The sequence below is a fragment of the Ciconia boyciana genome, chromosome 4, assembly GCF_034638445.1.
Source record: "Ciconia boyciana chromosome 4, ASM3463844v1, whole genome shotgun sequence".
Classification (NCBI taxonomy): Eukaryota; Metazoa; Chordata; class Aves; order Ciconiiformes; family Ciconiidae; genus Ciconia; species Ciconia boyciana.
Genome location: NC_132937.1, coordinates 54,299,385 through 54,317,769, shown reverse-complemented (window position 1 = coordinate 54,317,769; position 18,385 = coordinate 54,299,385). Strand labels below are relative to the sequence as shown.

The 18,385-nt window shown below is 43.9% G+C and overlaps 1 protein-coding gene across 6 annotated transcripts in view; it reads right to left on the bottom strand.

Moving 5' to 3' along the window:
* DENND4C (DENN domain containing 4C) overlaps positions 1–17,774 on the bottom strand; it is an 89,731-nt gene extending 71,957 nt beyond the window's left edge. For 2 of the 6 annotated variants that reach the window (XM_072858893.1, XM_072858899.1), the window contains exon 1: positions 5,958–6,169. In XM_072858893.1, the coding sequence (XP_072714994.1) occupies positions 5,958–6,084 (127 nt within the window). In that variant the 5' untranslated portion in view covers positions 6,085–6,169. Of the gene's footprint in view, positions 1–5,957; positions 6,170–6,482; positions 6,810–17,755 lie in introns of those variants that run through there. The other 4 variants (XM_072858897.1, XM_072858900.1, XM_072858894.1 and 1 more) reach the window with 4 other exon arrangements.
* Positions 17,775–18,385: the final 611 nt, after the last annotated feature.

The window sequence follows — 18,385 nt, the reverse complement described above, 5'->3', positions numbered from 1 at the left end:
AGAGTTTGAAATGACACTGCCTTTTTAAGAAAGCATGGGTCACATACTGTGCCTTTTTTCAAAGGTAAACTTTCTACTTAGTCTACCCAATCCTGAACAACATACTCCTTTTTTTATTATTCGTAATGTAGGTTTGGTTTATTCCTAGAAGAACTGTACCAGCACAGCCAGGAGTGCACAAAAGAACTCTGCTTTTCAGAGACATATAGGTATTCTGGTATAAGCCCCTGTGTAAGTACACCACCACCAGCAAAACCAATTTTTCATTTGCAAAGTCTGTTCTGTTTATGACTTGTGATTTTCTTATACCAATACAACTTCAAGTTTGCCTACCTAGTTTATTAGTATTGGAAAACTTTAGTGATATGCTTACACTTTATCCACATAACAAAACATAAACAGCCTTATATAGGGAGAATTACTACTTGAAGCCTAAGGCATACCAAAAAAAAACAACCAAAAAACAAAAAAACCACTAAGTAAAGATGCATCCCCAAGGTTATGCAAGAATTTAAGGTAAGAAGAAATTCAGGTCTTTCACTGATGATTCCAACTGCAAGAATGCACTTCAAGTCAAGCAAACATTGTACAGGAAACTTGGTTTTTCTGGTTTCATCACAACTTAGAGAAAGCAGTAATATGTTGAGGCAGTTAGGAAGTTCTCTTTTATGTCCTGCTTATCCTATTCAGAACCTGGAGGTGACCAGTAAGAGGCATACTGCTCCCATTCATTAACAAACCACATCTATACATCACAGTGGTTCAAGACTTACAAAGCTTACAAGAAAATGACTTGTACTCTTCCTCCTTCTGCCAAATCCAAATTTTATTTGTAGATGCTTGTGCGACCTATTCAGAAAACTAAACTTAACCTCATATGGTTAGCTTTCCTAGGTTCCTTCTACAGGAAGTGGAAGAGGAGCTTCAAATGATAATTGAGGGCACCTAAAGTCAGGCTTTCATTGGGAATTACCCCCTAAAAAGTAAGTGATGGATAACAGAGGAAGAAGGGAGCCGAGAGAGATGGGTCTCCCTAGGCTAAAATTAACTTCTGTCAATGTCCCTCTTCAGTCACATCTTTGGTGGTTTCAGAAGCTTAATGGGTACGAGACAGGTTTTACATAAACATTTCTCAGGCTATCCACATCCTTGAAATTATTTCCTCTGGCAAACACACAGCTTATATTTTATGATTTGTTTTAAGGAATCCTGCAAAAGATATTGTCTATGCCTTCAAATAAAAAAAATACCTCAGTGTACTTAAGTTCGTATTACCTTCAAACACAACAATTTTCTGCCACTTACACCTAAATACCCAGCAGTTTATATTCTCATTAGGTTTTATGTTACTTAAAATGTTACCAAGAGAACTCAAGCATCAAGAAAGCAATGAAGGCATAGGTACAAATGACTCCCTAGTCTAGGCGAGCTGCTGCTGTTACTTCCAAGGATGGCTGGCTGATCAACTGTTGAGAACTGGCCACACCGGTTTTCATATTTTGCAATAGTCCCGTTCAATGATTAGAGTAACTGACTAAATAATCTGTTGCTGTGACTCAGCAGTTTACCTTATTTTTCCTTTCTATAACTTTCTCTTAGACCAAGATGGATATTCTGTAGAAGTTTCAAGGCTTAACTATATAGCTACAGATGCCTTGATTTCTTGCCTTTCCTGAAACACTAATTAAGTGCTTGAACTTCCTTTTCTTCATATGGTGCTCTGTAGTTGTGGTTCTCTTTCTCCCAACTTCAACCACACATTTATCCCTTCTTAAAGCAGAAAGATATAGTTTACACATTATAGAGACATGGCTGGAGGATATCTTACTCGCACAACTTCTACCTATGTCAGGTTTCTTATCTGGGTGAGAGTATAGTTTCTTCCCCAGATAATAACAAAGAAGGCTGGAGCCATGTTATGTGACACCAGGAATAGCAGCACTGAGTTGCCCAACAGGGGAAGGGAAAAAAAAAAATTTAAAAAAGTAAGAAAAAAAGTCTTGCTTTCACCAGCCACACAATGCCTCAACATGAAAGACTTGCGAAGGGGAAGAGGAGCACTGAAGAATGCAACAGTGGCTAGACTTCAGTTTAAGCATTACTGATCAAAGGCTGTAATTAATTATAAAGGCAAAAGGTATCACTGAAATGTGTAGGTTCTGAGAGAAAGCAAAAAGATGGGGTTCTTTGCCTCTCTGTTGAAAAATGGGTAAGTTTTGTAGTAGAGCTGCAATTTGTTCACAACTGGAAAACACTTTCATTTCAAAAGGAAGAAAGCTTCTACTACTCTGGAGACTCGTAATTGTAAACTCAGCTTTTGCTGCCAGAAGTGAACAACTTAATTTGCAAGTCAATCCCTGATTTACACTATTTTTAACATCTTTTAGACAGAAAAACACAGGCTCTTGGTTGATGCTTGAAAAGCATCAAGTCTCTTTAGAGAGGTTTTTGAGAGTAAAGGAAAGGAACTGAAGTGTCACAAAATGTGGAGATGAAAGCAGAATAAGGCAAAACTGGCTCACTGCATTTAACTGAAACAAAACAAATGGAATGTTTAATGACATGCAAGCCAACCTTTAGGCAAGAAATCATGGGTACATTTTTACTGTTCTCTGTACCAACAACCTTGAGTTTGCTGCTCTACAAGAGTCATATGCATAAACAGAGAACATCATTATAATCTTTGCTATTCTGAAAACTGTTTTCAAGTTTCCTGTCTGCCAAAGCAAACAGTAAGCATCAGGACCACATCTATACCCTTGAAGAGCCTCTAAGCAGAAAAAAAGGACTAAAGTGAGATATTAACCAAGACAAAACTTTCTGCTCTATTCCAGCTTGGAATGCATAGCACAGTGTAACTGTATTCCCGAAACTTTAGAATAAGTAAGTCTCTATGGGCGCATTTTGTGACAGATGCAGTCACAAGAATAACTGAACATGAAACAGTCACACTCCACCAGAAACTATGTTGTAGTCCAGAAAACAGTCTTGAACTAACTCACTTCGCTTCTAACAACCATTTGCACAGAGGTCAGAGCTGTAAGCCTTTACCTCCACAAATCTGCAGAAAGAAAGCACTCTCGTTATCATCATGGGCGTGGAGTATTTCCAACGACACTACTCTTTTATCCAACTGGAAAGAAGCAGCATCACATTTCTGCATAACCGAGGACAACAATTTTGGGAGAGGGATGATTTTTGTAGCAAGCCAGAAGCTCAAAAGGAGATAAAAAATCCAAAGACTTCAGTTTACAGTCTGAAGCACTACAGGAGGAAAGCAGGTCTCATGCTGCACAGTGCAGCAAACTGATTCTCCTTTTACAGATTTGAATAAGCAGTAATGGACAACTATCTGGCAAGTCACATGGGAAGCAATTTAATAACTATGACTATGATCCCCACTAATTATTTTAGAGGTCACCTACACCAAGATCTTCAGTATCTTGAATATTTTTCAAGAAAGCAGCATGCTGAAGTTGGTTAATCCATGCCTTGGGATGACTAGCAAGCACAGGGGAAAAAAAAAGTTCTACCAGATAGATTTCTACAGTGCAAGCCACCTTTAAACAAAAAGATGCCAGATTTAGAGGTTACAGGTGCTTTTTGTTGTTATTTCAGTCAGAAGGCTAAGTAAGTCAGAAAAGGAGACACTGCTACATGAAACCAGTAAGAAGACCACCAAACACACTCATCTTTACACATACTGCTCTATGCCTATGGCTGCCATTGAAATTTATCTGAAAGCTTAACAAATAAGACATCTAATCTTAATAACAGTCAAAACACTACCTTGCCTTCCTCTTACAACTTTGGCAATATACTTTTCCTACCTCATTCCACCGAGACTTTTTTCCTATTGTATTTTTAAGCAAACCCAGACATGTACATCAAGGGTAACACTGGAACTTATTTGTGCTTAAAGCACATCAAGGTTGAATTCCAAATTCAATTCTCCACTGGTCAAAGGCAGACCTGAGAAAGAACCAAGCTTAAAAAGATACCATTTCAAGCACTATATTTCAACAATACATAGCACTGCAACTCCAAATGAGAATTCATACATGTTGAGCCAGAGGGATGTTATCCATACCACCATTTGGATATCCCAATTTTGCTTGAGCTAGATGGTTTTTATCAAAAAATATACAAAAGTTGATCGGAAAGAAATCCCACATGCAATCTTCAAACAAGAAAACGAACATGTAAGACATGGTCCAAGAAGTTCTCATTACGTTAATACTTTGGGCTATAGAGAGCCCGTCCTTAACCTAAGAAGGAATAGCCAAATATAACATTACACTTACCCATAAGTATTTAAGAAAATGCCCATCTTAACTTATAATTTTTTTTAGAAAAAACAATTTTTCAGATTTTAGCAGTAATGGCTGTCTACGTGTGCTAGTAACTCTTTTAACATAGAAGTCAGAAGTCATGTAGGCAAGCCAATATTTATATTTCTTGTTTCTACTGAACTTTTTCATTGCACCACTCAAGACAGAACGCATTATTAGTATTTCATATCCACTGGAATAGTAAAAAGCAGCCTGTCAGCCAATTATTTTTAAAAATTCCTAAAAAAGACTTACAGTCACTTTTATAATAAAAGCATTCTCAAGCTATCTTACAGTTTTGATTTTTTTTTTTATTTTGTGTCCTTTGTGCCAAGCATTTGAAATATATATATGCTGCTCTGGTTAGTCACTGAAGTTTGGTCATGACTGCTTTTCACAAAAAAATACAAATAAAAATCCTTTCATTTTCCAAACAGGTATGAAGTAATTTGCGTTCCATCATTGTTTGTTTCCCCAAGAACACAGACAATGTTTACTGCCTTAACTTCTAACGCACTACCTTAAAAAGAGCGATGCAAAAACTTTCACTAACTTTGTGTTTAGTCTACAGAAGAAAAGAGCCAACAAAAGTAACTAAAAACAAATAATTTTCTTTTTACTAACATGTCCATGTACAGGCTCATATTTAGCTTGTTTAAAAACACCATAATAAGCCAAGAAAATACTACAGAAGTCACCAGAAGTCACACTAACACAGCTTATAGAAAAAAGAAAGATCAAGCGCCCTGTTTGTTTACAAACTAAGCCCTCATGCAGATCTAAAAGTTTAGCTACAGGCATTAAGTTTGAAATCAGCACAACAGTCCATGTTTGCAACATGCTTGGTCATAACAGCAAAAGAGAAAATTGCATTAAAAAGTTTTGTATAGAACAGGCATTTAATTTAGATTTAATATGACTTTGTTCAGTTTTTGCATCCTTTCCCAGACTGCAGCACCAACAACATGTTAAACTGTGCTCGGACACTTTGGAAGATCATGTCTGGCACTAACAGCACAGTTAATCAGCTAACATCACATTTAAAGCTTCTGACAGCTTCTGTAAATATTTTTTCCCTATTTGACATACGAAGGCCCTAGCATATCACCAGATCCTGTTGCTACACAGATTATCTGGTCATGCAGCAGACACATCAGATATCCCCAAATGATAGCACAGGTTGATTAAAAGTTAGGGCTCTAGCTTTTTTTTTTTAAATCTGCAGAACTAAACTCTAAAAGATCTCACTGATACGATCAGCTTCCAAAACATAGCATGACTATTAGTAATGGTGCCTTTATCACTGGGTTGCAGGGCGGGGAGGGGAGGGACGACCCCTGCTACTCAAACATTTTCCAACAGCCATGACACCGCTGCTCACGATCTCCATTTCGGCACAGATAAGAGTGAGCCCCGACAGCCCAGAAGCGCCAACACTTCACTGCAGGCACAGCGCGCTAAGCGCCCGGGGGCCTCGCTGCCGCCCGAGCGCTGCCCAGGAGCTCGCCTCGCCTCCGTCCCCCGCAAGGGTTAAATCCGCTGCCGCCGGAGCCTAGGGGAGGAGCCGGAGCGTGGAAAGGGAGAGAAAAATGGAGAAGTAAAGGAGGGAGCTGCCCGGGGACTCACCTGCAGCGGCGGCCACCTGCACCGCCCGCCGCCGGCGGCCGCGGCAGGCCGAGCACCGCCCGGAGAGCCTACAGCTCCCCGAGGAAAGGCCGCGGCGGACGGGAGCAGGGGATTTAACAATAATCATGATAATAATTAAAGTTTAAAAGCCCAGAAAGCGCCCCCGCCCTCCTGGCCCCGCGCGGTGCGGGGTAAGGGCCAGCCCCAGCGCGGAAGCTCTGCCGGGGCAGTGAAGGAAGGAGGAGAAACAGAAGCCCTTCCCAGGGACCGACTCGGCGACAGGGAAACACCCTGAACTTCCTTCCCTCTCCAGCGAGGAGGGAAGTTTCCTCCGGAGGTGGAAGAGGGGATGGAAGGCGCCGGGGAGCCGGGGGGAGGAGAGGGGTCCCCCCGCCGGAGTGCCGGCTTCCTGCCGCGCCCCGAGAAGAGGGCGGTGGAAGGCGGACGAGGGGCCAGGTCCAGCGCCCGCTCCCCGCCTGTCAGGCCCCCTCCCTCCCTCCCTCCCTCCCTCCCGCGGCCGCTCACCTGCCGCCGGCTTGCCCCCCGCCAGCCGCCACCGGGCGCCCCCCGTCCGCCCCAACGGCCGCGGCGCTCCCGGCCCGGAGCTGTTCCCCGCGCCCGCCGCCTCCTCAGCAGCCGCCGGACCCGCCGCTCCTGTTTGGGGAGGAAGCGGCCACCATGTTACTTTCTCCCCCGCAAACGCCCACAGGCGCGTCCAGGGCCCGCCCCGAAAGGAGGCGGTGGCGGCGGCGGCGGCCAGGCAGGGGAGCGGGAGCGGGAGCGGGAGCGGGCGCGGGCGCGGGCGCGCAGCGCGCCCGGAGTCGCTGCTGCAGGCAGGGGGCGGCCGCGGGCGGCGGCCGCCGCGAACCGTCGGGCCGGGTCGGGGGAGCCCGGCGCTCGGCAGCCTCCGCCGCCTTGACCCGCGGCCCGGACACGAGCGAGCCCGCCTAGGCCCCGCGGCGGAGAGGCGGAGGGTGTGCTTGAGGGAGAGTGGGCTAGCCCGGGGGCCTCCAGGCAGGCAGCGGGTGAAGGTTAAGGGCCTGTGGGGTGCCGTCCCCGGCTGGCGCTGGCCTGTGCCCTGGCCGGGCCTTCTGTGAGGTGTTGGTTTGTAGCAGAAAAAACGATGTCAGAAAGGGACCTAGGCAAGTCGTCTCAGCCATCTGCCCAGACAAGGCTGCTTGCTTCGTAGGTGATTCTCATTACCTGAATAGTGCTCGGCGCATTTTCTGTAAGGTGGGAAGCTGTAGCGGTACGGACGGGTTCAGAGGGGCATGCCTGGGCCCTGGATAGGCTGGGAGCACATTTCATTGAAGTTGTAAGAAAGCACTTGTGTGAGCTAAATGTCTGTAACTCCATGGGGCCTGATGGGATTCATCCCAGAGTACTGCAGGAGCGGACGACAACTTTGAGGAGCATGTCATCACACCATGTGCAGCATCATCAGTCGTCGGCTGCCAGGCAGGAGGAGCTCCTGGCCATCCAGCTGCCCACAGCCTCCATTGCCCTGCAGCAACACATCCACAGCCTGTGGGGCTGGTGCTCAGGGCTCCTCTGGGCGGCCTCCAGCCCAACGCCTGGGCATCCCTTTTCCGGGACCACCCAGCTCTCCTCTGGCTCCTTCTGACCTGGGTACGTCAGGAGCTGGGACTGGTCTTTGGGAACTGGTGTTCACGGGCAGCTATAGTGGAGGACCTCGTCATGTCCCTCCTGGTCCTCTTTGGGCTGCATGAAGAACTGTTGGTCCAGCTGCTGGGCACCTCCCTGCAAAACCGCACAGCGACTTTTGTGCACCAGCGTATTGATGTCGCTGTGCAGCGGTGCAGTGGGGAGGCCCACCGTCTGCTGTCCCTGGAGGATGGCCATGCTGCTGGGGGGCGGGAGGGCAGCCCTGTGCCTGCCCCTGGCCCCGCTACCTCCCGAGGAGGGTCTCCCACACCTGGCACGGCCCCCTCCTTCAGCCCTGAAGGAATCAATGCGGACAACCTCCCCAGCACAGCAGCAGCTGCCCTCTGTGGGGGTCCCAGAAGCCCTCCCTCTGTCCCCGTTGCTATCTCCAGGGAGCAAGAAGAGCCCCAGGAGGAGTCTGAGGAGACCACAGCACATCCATCTGCTTCCAGCCGGGCCAGTGAACGCTCCCCTGGGGAGCCGTGGCGACCCCCAAAGAGGAAGGCTGGCAGCCCCCACATGTCTTCTGCAGCCAAGAAGAAGCCACCTCACCGGCAACACTAGAAGAACGCCCCAGGCACTGCCAACAGCCAGGCTGGGCCAGCAGCTGGGGCATGCACCAGCCCGCAAGTGGTCCCGGCCTTCTAAGTCTAATTCTCAGGCAGTAAAAGAAAATAAAGGCCTGAAAACTGCATAAAAAGTCTCAGTGTTACTAACAGGTGGTGTTGCTATCCCCACCCGTGCTGCTTTCTCCCACTTTTCCTGGGGCTATGCCTACCGTTTCTTCTCATTGCCCATAGCAGAGCACCATGGGGCTTCCTCCCTCTGGTCTCGCACAGCCTCGTTGCCCTGCTTTGACTGTCGTGGGGCTGGACCTGTGCTCTTGGAGCACATCTCTCCCCAGAGCGCAGCGCCACGTGTCTTGGCCCTCTGCTCTTGCAGGGCCCCTTTCCCTTGAGCAAGGTGCCGTGGCGCCTGGCCCTGTGCTCTTGCAGGGGCTCTTTCCGCTGATTGCAGTGCCATGGGGCCTGGCCCGGTGGACCTGAAGGGCCTCTTTGTGCTGATCGGAGCGCCATTGTGTGGGGTTGTCTGGTCTTGCTGGGCCCTCTTTCCCCTCATTCAAGTGCTACGGGTCACGAGCCAAGAAAAATGGATGTGCTGCTGCTGTCGAGCACAGGCTTTCTTCCCGCTCCTCCAGATCCAGCCTTGGCGCTGGCATTTTTTCCCCTCCACTTGGAAAGGACCCCTCTGTGGCAGATGGGCACCATCAGTTCCCCAGAGCCCCTTGCCACCACCGCTCCCCCTTGCATGCTCTCTGCAGGACTTCCCCCAGCACAGCTCCTCTCTGCTGCCAGTCAACCGCGCAGAAAAGGCAGTGCATCTTCTCCATGCTCCCCAGGGCCCCTCGCCCTCCTCTCACACACCGCTCCATGACCCCTTCTGCAGCCAAGCTGGCCACACAAGATGAGGGGAGGGACAGAAGGTGGCTGCTGGGTTTGGCACCAAGAGCTGCTGCTGGGCCCCAAAAACAGACCCAGGTCCCAATGGCATGAAAGGCCAAAGCTCAACTCGAGTCGAAACTGGCCAGTGTTGTGTCAGACAAGGAAGGATTTTTTAAGTATGTTGATAGCAAGAGGAGGTCTAAGGAAAATATTGGGCTGATACTTGATGGTCACCTGGCAAATAGGGATGTGGAAAAAGCAGAGGCATTCAGTGCTTTTTTTGCCTCAGTCTTTAATCCTAATGATAGACCTCAGGCTGCCTGATCCTCAGAGTTAGAGGACCACAACTGTGGGAACAGTGACTTAACCATTTGCAGACCCAGAAATTGTAAGGGCCAGTTGTATCTGTTGAATGTTCGTAAGTCCATGGGGCCTGGCGGGATTCATCCCAGAGTACTGGCGGAGGTAGTGGATGTTACAGCAGGACCACTCTCAATCATCCACCAAAGGTGCTGGGAGTCTGGGCAAGTCCCTGCTGACCGGAAGCTAGCCAACGTTATTCCAATTCACCAGAAGGGTACAAGGGAAGACCCAGGAAACTACAGACCTGTTAGTCTAACCTTAGTACCTGGAAAAATTATGGAGGAGATCCTACTGGGTGCTACTGAAAGGCATCTCCAGGACAACGCAGCCATCAGGCACAGTCAACATGGGTTTGCAAAGGGAAAGCCCTGTCTAACTGATCTGCTACCCTTCTACAACAAGGTCACCTGCCTAGTGGTGAAGGGAAGGTGGTGGATGCAGCTTTTTTGGATTTTAGTAAGGCTTTTGATAATGTCCCTCACAGCATCCTTCTGGACAAGTAGTCCAACTGTGAGATGAGCAGGTGCACAGTGCGCTGGGTGAAGAACTGGCTGAATGGCAGGGCTCAAGAGTTTGTAGTCAAGAGGACTCTGGGCTTGTCTAGTTTGGAGAAAAGGAGGCTGAGGGGCAACCTCATTGCTCTCTACAGCTTCCTGAGGAGGGGAAGTGGAGAGGGAGGTGCTGATCTCTTCTCCCTGGGATCCAGTGATAGGACACGTGGGAATGGCTCAAATCTGCGCCACAGGAGGTTTAGACAAGGTGTTATCCAGTGAATGCCCTTGCCATATGTGCCTGGAGATGTCTGCCACGGCCAGAGCAACCCAACAGAGCCCTGGGAAGACACAGCGGCTGAGGCCTTGGTGACTGGCGTGAAGTAGTCCAACTGTGAGATGAGAAGGTGCACAGTGTGCTGGGTGAAGAACTGGCTGAAGGGCAGGGCTGAAGAGGTTGTAGTGAGTGGGGCTACATCTGGCTTGTGGCCAGACACCAGTGGTGTTCCTTGGGCCTCAGTTCTAAGACCAGTTCTCTTCAACATTTCTATCCATTATCTGTAGGCAGGGTTTGGATGCACCATTAGTAAGTTTGCTGATGATAACTGGGAGGTGCTGTTGACTCTCTCGAGCAACAAGAGGACTTGCTGAGGGATCTAGATAATTTGGAGCATTGGGCAATCTGCACATGGGATGGAGGAACACCGGACACAAGTATAGACTGGGAGAGGAGTGGCTGGAGAGCAGCCCTGCAGAAAGGGATGTGGGGGTGCTGGTCGACAGCAGGCTCAGTGTGAGTCAGCAGTGTGCCCTGGCAGCCGAGAGGGCAAACTGCATCCTGGGGAGCATCAATTATATTCTATTCTAAATAAGAAATATTCTATTCTATTCTATGCTGTAGAATACTATTCTATTCTTTTCTAAATAAGGACTTTGTCTTCCCTTCTTGCTGCTCATTTCCATCACCTCACAGCAGTTCTGACAACCACCAGACGTTCCACTAACTCAGTTCAATTCACTAACCAAATTCACTAGGAAACTGAAGGGGTCTTCTCACGGATTCATTTTTTTCTGAATTTGTGAGTTGAATAAGGTACCCTAAAAAGTCACTGAGCACCAGAACTGTCGCAAAAAGTGAGATGACCATCCTTTTGGTAGCAGTGAGTCACTATATTGCTCATGCCATCATTAAATTCCACCTACCCAAAGGAGAGAACGAAGTCAAGAGAAAGGAAGCTAATTTATGTCTTTTTGTAGCTCTCTGGCCCAGAGAGGTTAGCTCTGATCCTTGCACCTAAAATAATAGTTCTTTCTGGAACATCATGAGTTTCTTGATCCATCCTGCCCTTATTATCTTTTAACAGGAGCAGATAATCTAAGCATCAATGGTTTTTTTGTTGAAAAATAATACTCCATAGCACGCATGTGCTAGGCAGCTTGTGACTGATGCTGAAAACCTATAATTTAAGAATTTTACATTATAGCAAATCTTTCCATTTAATTTCCATCTGAGTAGCACCAAACAGCCCTGCTCAAGGTAGGTTCAGATAGTTTTGAAGAATTGTCTTGACTTTCATTTGCCACCAATTGTCAAATCTACAGCTCCAGGAAGGCCTGATCCTTTAGCCTCATTGGAGCAAATAATTTGTTTACTTTGGGTGCCTCTGACATGCATAGGTGAGGATTTATGCAGATTGAGTCTGTGATAAGCTTCCTTTGAGTCCTTGGGAATAAAAATACCTTCCCTTTACAGATTCTTGACTGAGCACTTGATAATTTCTTCATAACTGCTGGAAGATTTCATTCCTTAATCCTGTAGTTGCCTCCACAGTCATGTGGGTTATGGGCATGAGATCAGATACCACTTCATCTCCTCCGGCTTTTGGAATTGACATACGGAGTAGGAGTTTTGTCCAGAAAGTGGATAATGAAAATGAACAAAGGGATGGTTGCCTGCTGTCCCAAGGAGTTCTGCTAGTCACGATCTGTTAAAAATTGCTTGAAGTAATGCTTGTAGTATGTGGAAGATCCTGAACATTGTCTACTTCTGAATACCTGTATAAGACAGAAAGCTCTGAGTCCAAGTGTTTCATCTTATTGTACAGCTGGCTATGATTTCACAATTTATTCCCTTAGATGTATGATATGAGGTGGAAACTGAAGATTCACAAGCTCTTTCTGGCTTTAATCATTTAATCAGTGACAGCCAAAGACAGAAAAAACATACAGTCATTGTCATATATGGCTTCAGCTTAAAACATGTATCTGATTCACTTTAATTAAAAATGTAACTCTAATTGACAACTCTATTTCAGCAAACCCATCTATCTGAAAACCACCATTTTGTCTGAAAGTGTCAAAATTTCAATCCAGTCTTGTAAGTTTTCTCTAGTTGTCACTGTGTTATGAGATCAAAACCTAAGTTAAGACAGGCTCTTCTTGCTGGAAAGCTTTTCATAAATACCAGCAGGGCAGCAGAAGGATCCCTTTCTTTATACAGTCTTCTTTAATGAATTAACATATGCTGCTTAAAATACTGGCCTAAATTCAGGAATACTTTGAAATTATTCATTTAAAAAATCAAGTTATCTCGATCTTCTCTGCATAAAACATGGCAGGATTTTTTGAAATATTTATCTTCCTAAGGCTTTCTCTGTTTATTTTTCTGGAAACATTATGTTCCCTTTCTGTTTGAAAGCTTTCAGTTACAGTCTTTCTGTCTCCAGCTTAGAAGATAATGGGTCTTAGAATTGTTTTCAAAATGCTTATGAATCCCTTGAGTATTATTTCTTATATCAGTCTTCAGCAGATGAAAAAGAGAGGTTACTCCTGCTAAAAAGGATTGAGCATGGTACATCTTGGTTTTGGCAACCCATAGAAAATGGGGTTTTAAATAAGCAGAAGATTCTTCCAGTGTCTGTTTCTGCTAGGACTCTCCGTTGTCTGGTCTTCGCTGTTAGCTTTTGCTTTGTTTTTTTTTTAGCAGGTCCTGGGTTTGTTGTTACACAACAGCCACTTCTCTCTACTCAACTGAATGTTCTGTATGCTGCTGCATGTCAAACCTGACCGGTCAGCCCACACGAGTGAAAACGCACAAAAGACAGTTGTTTTGTAAGTGTGCTCAGATTTGTGATTTATGTGATTTTTGATCTACGTGTAATTCCTGAGATAATTGATCCTATCCTAATAGGAATATCTCTGAGCATAACTTTTGTTTTAAAGTCTGGGTCAGTTTATGCTGACTCGCTCTGTTCCTCGCCTATCTAACCTGACTTATGACCTGTAGGTACTTACCTAGGTCTTACTGGCTGTGTTTAGTAACATAATCTCATTTCTAATTTCCTTTGCAAGAAAACTCATTTCTCGTAACCAGTTCAGTACCATAGACCCTGAAATTCTCATTATCTTAAGTCTTCACTGTTTTTGTCATAATAGTCATCATGGATAACTATTTTTGTTCCATTTAGACTTTTACAATACAATGATGACAGCAAAGTGTCTGTGAACTTGATTTGGTTTCTCTTTCATTATATAATGTGTGTAACAGATATATAAAATAACAGTCAAGGTAAGGAGAATATCCTAGCTATTCATGCTAAACAGAAGATGTTGATAGTCTGCGGCAGAAATAGTTATCAGTCCTTGGGGTATAATCTGTTGCCAAGATATCTATTAGTATTTTATACTGAAAAGGGCAGTGGTAGAGAAAATACATATATAGTTTAGTTTAGAGATGCTATGATTTCAGCTGCATATATTGAAAATAACTGGAGGAGATGTCTTACAAAGAGACTAAAAGATCACAACTTGCTCAGTTTATCAAAAGATCTGGATTTACTTGATTAGAATAAATAAGTACCTTCACAAAGAGTAAATAGGACCTTTTAATTTAGAGAAAAGCAACAAGAAATAATGTCTGGAATATAATGCCATGCAAACTCAGATGTGAAATAAGACATAGTTCCTCACCATGTAATAATAACCGATAGAACCCACTGAAAAATGGTAGATAATTAATTTCTGGCTGCTTTTCTGGGAAGCATTCTTTACTCCTGTGTAGTGTCTAAAGAAGGCAATATGAGCTAATGATTTTTCTTGACTTCAACATCTATGATTAACTCCAACATTTAGCTCATTTATTTTTAAAAATAGAGCCTACCCAACTAGCCTTTCATTGGTCCTGTGAGGGCTGACTGGAAGTGCATAACACTGAGCAAAATTCATTTGTTATTTTATTTATCCTTAACAGAAAGATAAAAGGTAGATGCGGGAAGTTTTGTCAATATTAAAAGTATGTTCCTTGTTAAGTCTCACAGATACTGTTGGAAATGGGCATGGTCCTAGAAAACGGAACAAAACGGAAAAGGAAATGGAGGCAAGTAAACATAAACATTATCATTATATTGCTGTGTTCATTTAGGAATTAGAGGAGCAACAATTCTTACACTAAGGAAGTGCAAAATGCTTTCTGAGATGGGAGTGGGGAGGTGGCTGGGGACTAGAGCTATTGTGAGGGTCTTCGAGTATGAACCCAGGCATCTGGAAGCTGCATGGCATCAGCTACTCCTCACTGGGGGTGGGGGGGTTTCTCCCTGAGAGTTAACCACAGGCCTCTGCTGCTTGACTGTAGCTTTCTCACTACTTTTCTGTCCTCTGACTCTACCCCTCCTCTAGCCACTTCTTCCCTGTTACCCCCATTACCTAACCTCAGTGACAGCCACATATCCTCAGCCAACCCACTCTGTGAGGATACATACAAGGGGGAAAGCTTCCTATTAAGCAGTTCTCATGCTAGGATCTTGGCTACATACTAATGAAGACTAGGTTTAGTATGTCTGCAAAGACAGATGTCTTCATGCAATCTGAGACCCATTAACTCAGGTTGTGACTCCACAAACACTTCAAGCCAATGGAGGAGGCCTCCATCACATCCCAGTGCCTAGTTCTTAGTTCTCTTCTTACCTCTTTTATGCTGGCAAGACAGTTCATGTTCTTGTGGAGTGAATAAAGCCAGGCAACTAACATATTTTAAAAAAAAAAGCACAGGTTTAGTTTTCCTGTGGCTTCACAAGTGCCTTAGCTAGCAAAAGAAAGGCATCAGCAAGGGCATTCCTTTCCCAAGCTAGTCAGTCAGCTTAAGGATTCCTTCAGAAAGTACCTCTGAAAAGCGATTGCATACTCATAGCAGGTCTAGTTACTGTGGAAGCAGATAAGTACTGTTGGAGATATAGGACAGAAGGTAGAGCTGCCTCATCAAAACGGTTCAGACTTCTATAAAAAAACTTAACGATTTACATTTGGGGTAAGTGAACTTAGAAGCTAAGTGGACTTAGAAGATATGTCCACTGTTATGATTTTAATCCTGGAAGCACTTATCTGAGACCGTTCCCTCAAGGGAAAAAATAGTTACTGAGTGAGAATAATGACATTTGGTCCCATGTTCCAGAGCATATGTAAATACAGCAAATGGGTGTGTATGTGTTTGGGTTTTTTTTCCTTTCAGAGTTCCTTTTTCATTTACTAAGTGAGTTACAGGGAAAAGGGTGGGAAGTCAGATGCGAGAATACACTGGGTGCAGAGACTGGTTTGTATGTAGAAACAGAACATTTGATCCTGTTGGAGAGTGCAGAAGTGATTCTCTTTCAGGGCTCCACAGGTAAACAGCTAGATGAATGCTGCCTCGCCCTTTTATTTTCTCAGCTAATGGTGTTTTCATTTGAACACAAAGGACTGCAGCATTCCCAGAGGCCTCTCTGTTCAAGTTTTGTATCTCCTGCTTGAAAAAGCTGGGGGGAATGACCTTGTAACATATTTCTGGCATCAGATGAGTGAGGAATGAGGTAGGATATCTTCCTACCCAAGGTTTATGTCATTGGCTCAGGAATGACTCGGCCTTTCATCTTTCCGAAGTAAATAAATAGAGTTCTCTGCAGTTTACCATGGGTGGTGGTTTCAGTCATGACCTTAGAAGTTTGTGTTCTCTTTGCTCCACGTATTTCTCTTTGCTCTTTTCAGAAGAGTAACTGCTCATTGTGCTTTTCCACTGAATCTTTGCCACAGTTTTCCACTTCTTTCCTGATTTTGTTACATCTCATATAACTAAGAGACAGCCTAGGTATATGATCAAATCAGTTCTATTTGGTGGTAAAATGTGCAGATATGTTCCAGATGCATGCTGTTCATTTATATCTTTTCAGGAAACAGCAAAGTCTAGTAGGCAGAGCATGTCACAAAGGCACGAGAAATACACACAGCCACTGTATTTCTACTTCTTCCCCCGGGCTTTTAAACTAGCTTGTATAAATTCCTTAATCTCTCTATGCTAATTATAATATTGCATAAATAACATTTTCTGTAACATTGTGAGATATCAGGACAAAAACACATCAAAAGTGCAAAGTATTGTTATATTTTTACATTACTATTGACTAACTAGAAAACTTAGGACTCAAATAAAAAAATATTTATCTGCTAAAACAATGTTTTCAGACTTCATTTAACTGTTATATGAGTTTATACATGAAGCATTGCAAACACTTGCAAAGACTTTGTTTCAATCTGAGATAATCCAAACACATACAAACAACAGATTTTCCTTGAATTGTCCAACAGCAAATGTTATTTTACAAATAAAATTAGTAATAGCAAGAATAAATGTATGGTTAGCACTGGGTGAAATACACTGATATGAATTAGATCAGAAATAGTTGCCTGATAAGGTAGTCAGCCTTGCTTATGTGTTGCCCAAGTAACTTAGAGTAACTAGATTTAACTGAGCATGGACTGATGTCACATGCTCTAGGACATTCTGTGGGTATGTAACTTCTAAGGTACTTATTGCAGTACAGTGATATTCATGTGTTCTTTTTAATGTATATATGATGAGAGCTCAAACTGTATATGAATCTAGTATTCTTTGGCACTTCCAAAACATGAAAGGTATAAACCATTAATTGTACATTCATTTTTGTTATTCTGAGTACATTTAAAATGGTGGAGTGATTACTATTTGATAAAGAGCTTTATAGGTTCATAATTGGATATGGTTGTACACCAGCAGAAGCTGTTCCTTTGATGTTTTTTATTACAAGCATATATGGACAGTTTAATAAATGTATAGTAATCTTAACCAATTTCAGAATAGCTCTGTACTGTAGCTTGAAGTCTGAACTTACTTATTTGTACATTAAAATATGTACACTTCCAAAATAATAAGTTTTCCTATTTGCAAAACTCTAGAAATAGAAAGGTTCCTCATACTGTTAAAAAAGATGTGAAGAAGCTTTAGTGTGACTAGAATCTGGATCACTAAGTATCTTAATGAGAAACTGGTATTGTATATTCCATACTTTTATATGTTTCCATTATGAGTTTACTGGTTTTCTTTCAAAACCTACAAAATTTTGCAGAACAGCCTATCTTTAAAGCAATGTTAATGACAATGCATTCTAATAAAAAGTTAGTTGGAGTAGCTATGATTTAGGTACAGCAAGCTTCCTTCTCAATTCTGCACAAACTAAGAATTTTTGAAACATTATTTTCTATGTTTTTCCGGCTTATTAAAAGTATTTCTGTTAGCACATTGTCGTGGTTCAGCCCCAGCCGGCAACTAAGCCCCACGCAGCCGCTCGCTCACTCCCCCCGCGGTGGGATGGGGGAAGAGAATCGGAAGAGCAAAAGTAAGAAAACTCGTGGGTTGAGATAAAGACAGTTTAATAATTGTCATAAAATAAAATATAATATAATAATAATAATGAATTGTAATGAGAAGGAAAACAACAAGAGAGAGAGAGGAACAAAACCCAAGGGAGGAAAAAGAAGTGATACAACTGCTCACCACCCGCCGACCAACGCCCAGCCAGTCCCTGAGCAGCGACGGCTACCCCCGGCCAACTCCTCCCAGTTTATATACTGGGCATGACGTCATATGGTATGGAATAGCCCTTTGGTCAGTGTGGATCAACTATCCTGGCTGTGCCCCCTCCCATTTTCTTGTGCACCTGGCAGAGCATGGGGAGCTGAAAAAGTCCTTGACTGGTGTAAGCACTGCTTAGCAACACCCAAACCATCAGTGTGTTATCAACATCATTCTCATACTAAATCCAAAACACAGCACTATACCAGCTACTAGGAAGAAACTTAACTCTATCCCAGACGAAACCAGGACACACATGTTAATCTATTCCTAGGGTCTTCTCTTTCCTCCTGTCTATCTAATCCTGTTTTTCTCCTCTTGGTTTTTTATTCTGTTTTTAAATAGAAAGTGCACATAAATTCCCAAGAAAAGAAAGTAGTGGTATTTGCAGCTAGAATGAACACTAAACCATAATCCTATTTAACAGCATAGGGTATAAAATGCTTTTTGAAGTATCTTGTGGTATGTTACTAGTTGTTCTTGATATTCTCTTATTAGATAGCAGAGCAAGAGTGATCTTAATTGTGTCACCTATGTTCATCTCCCATCAAA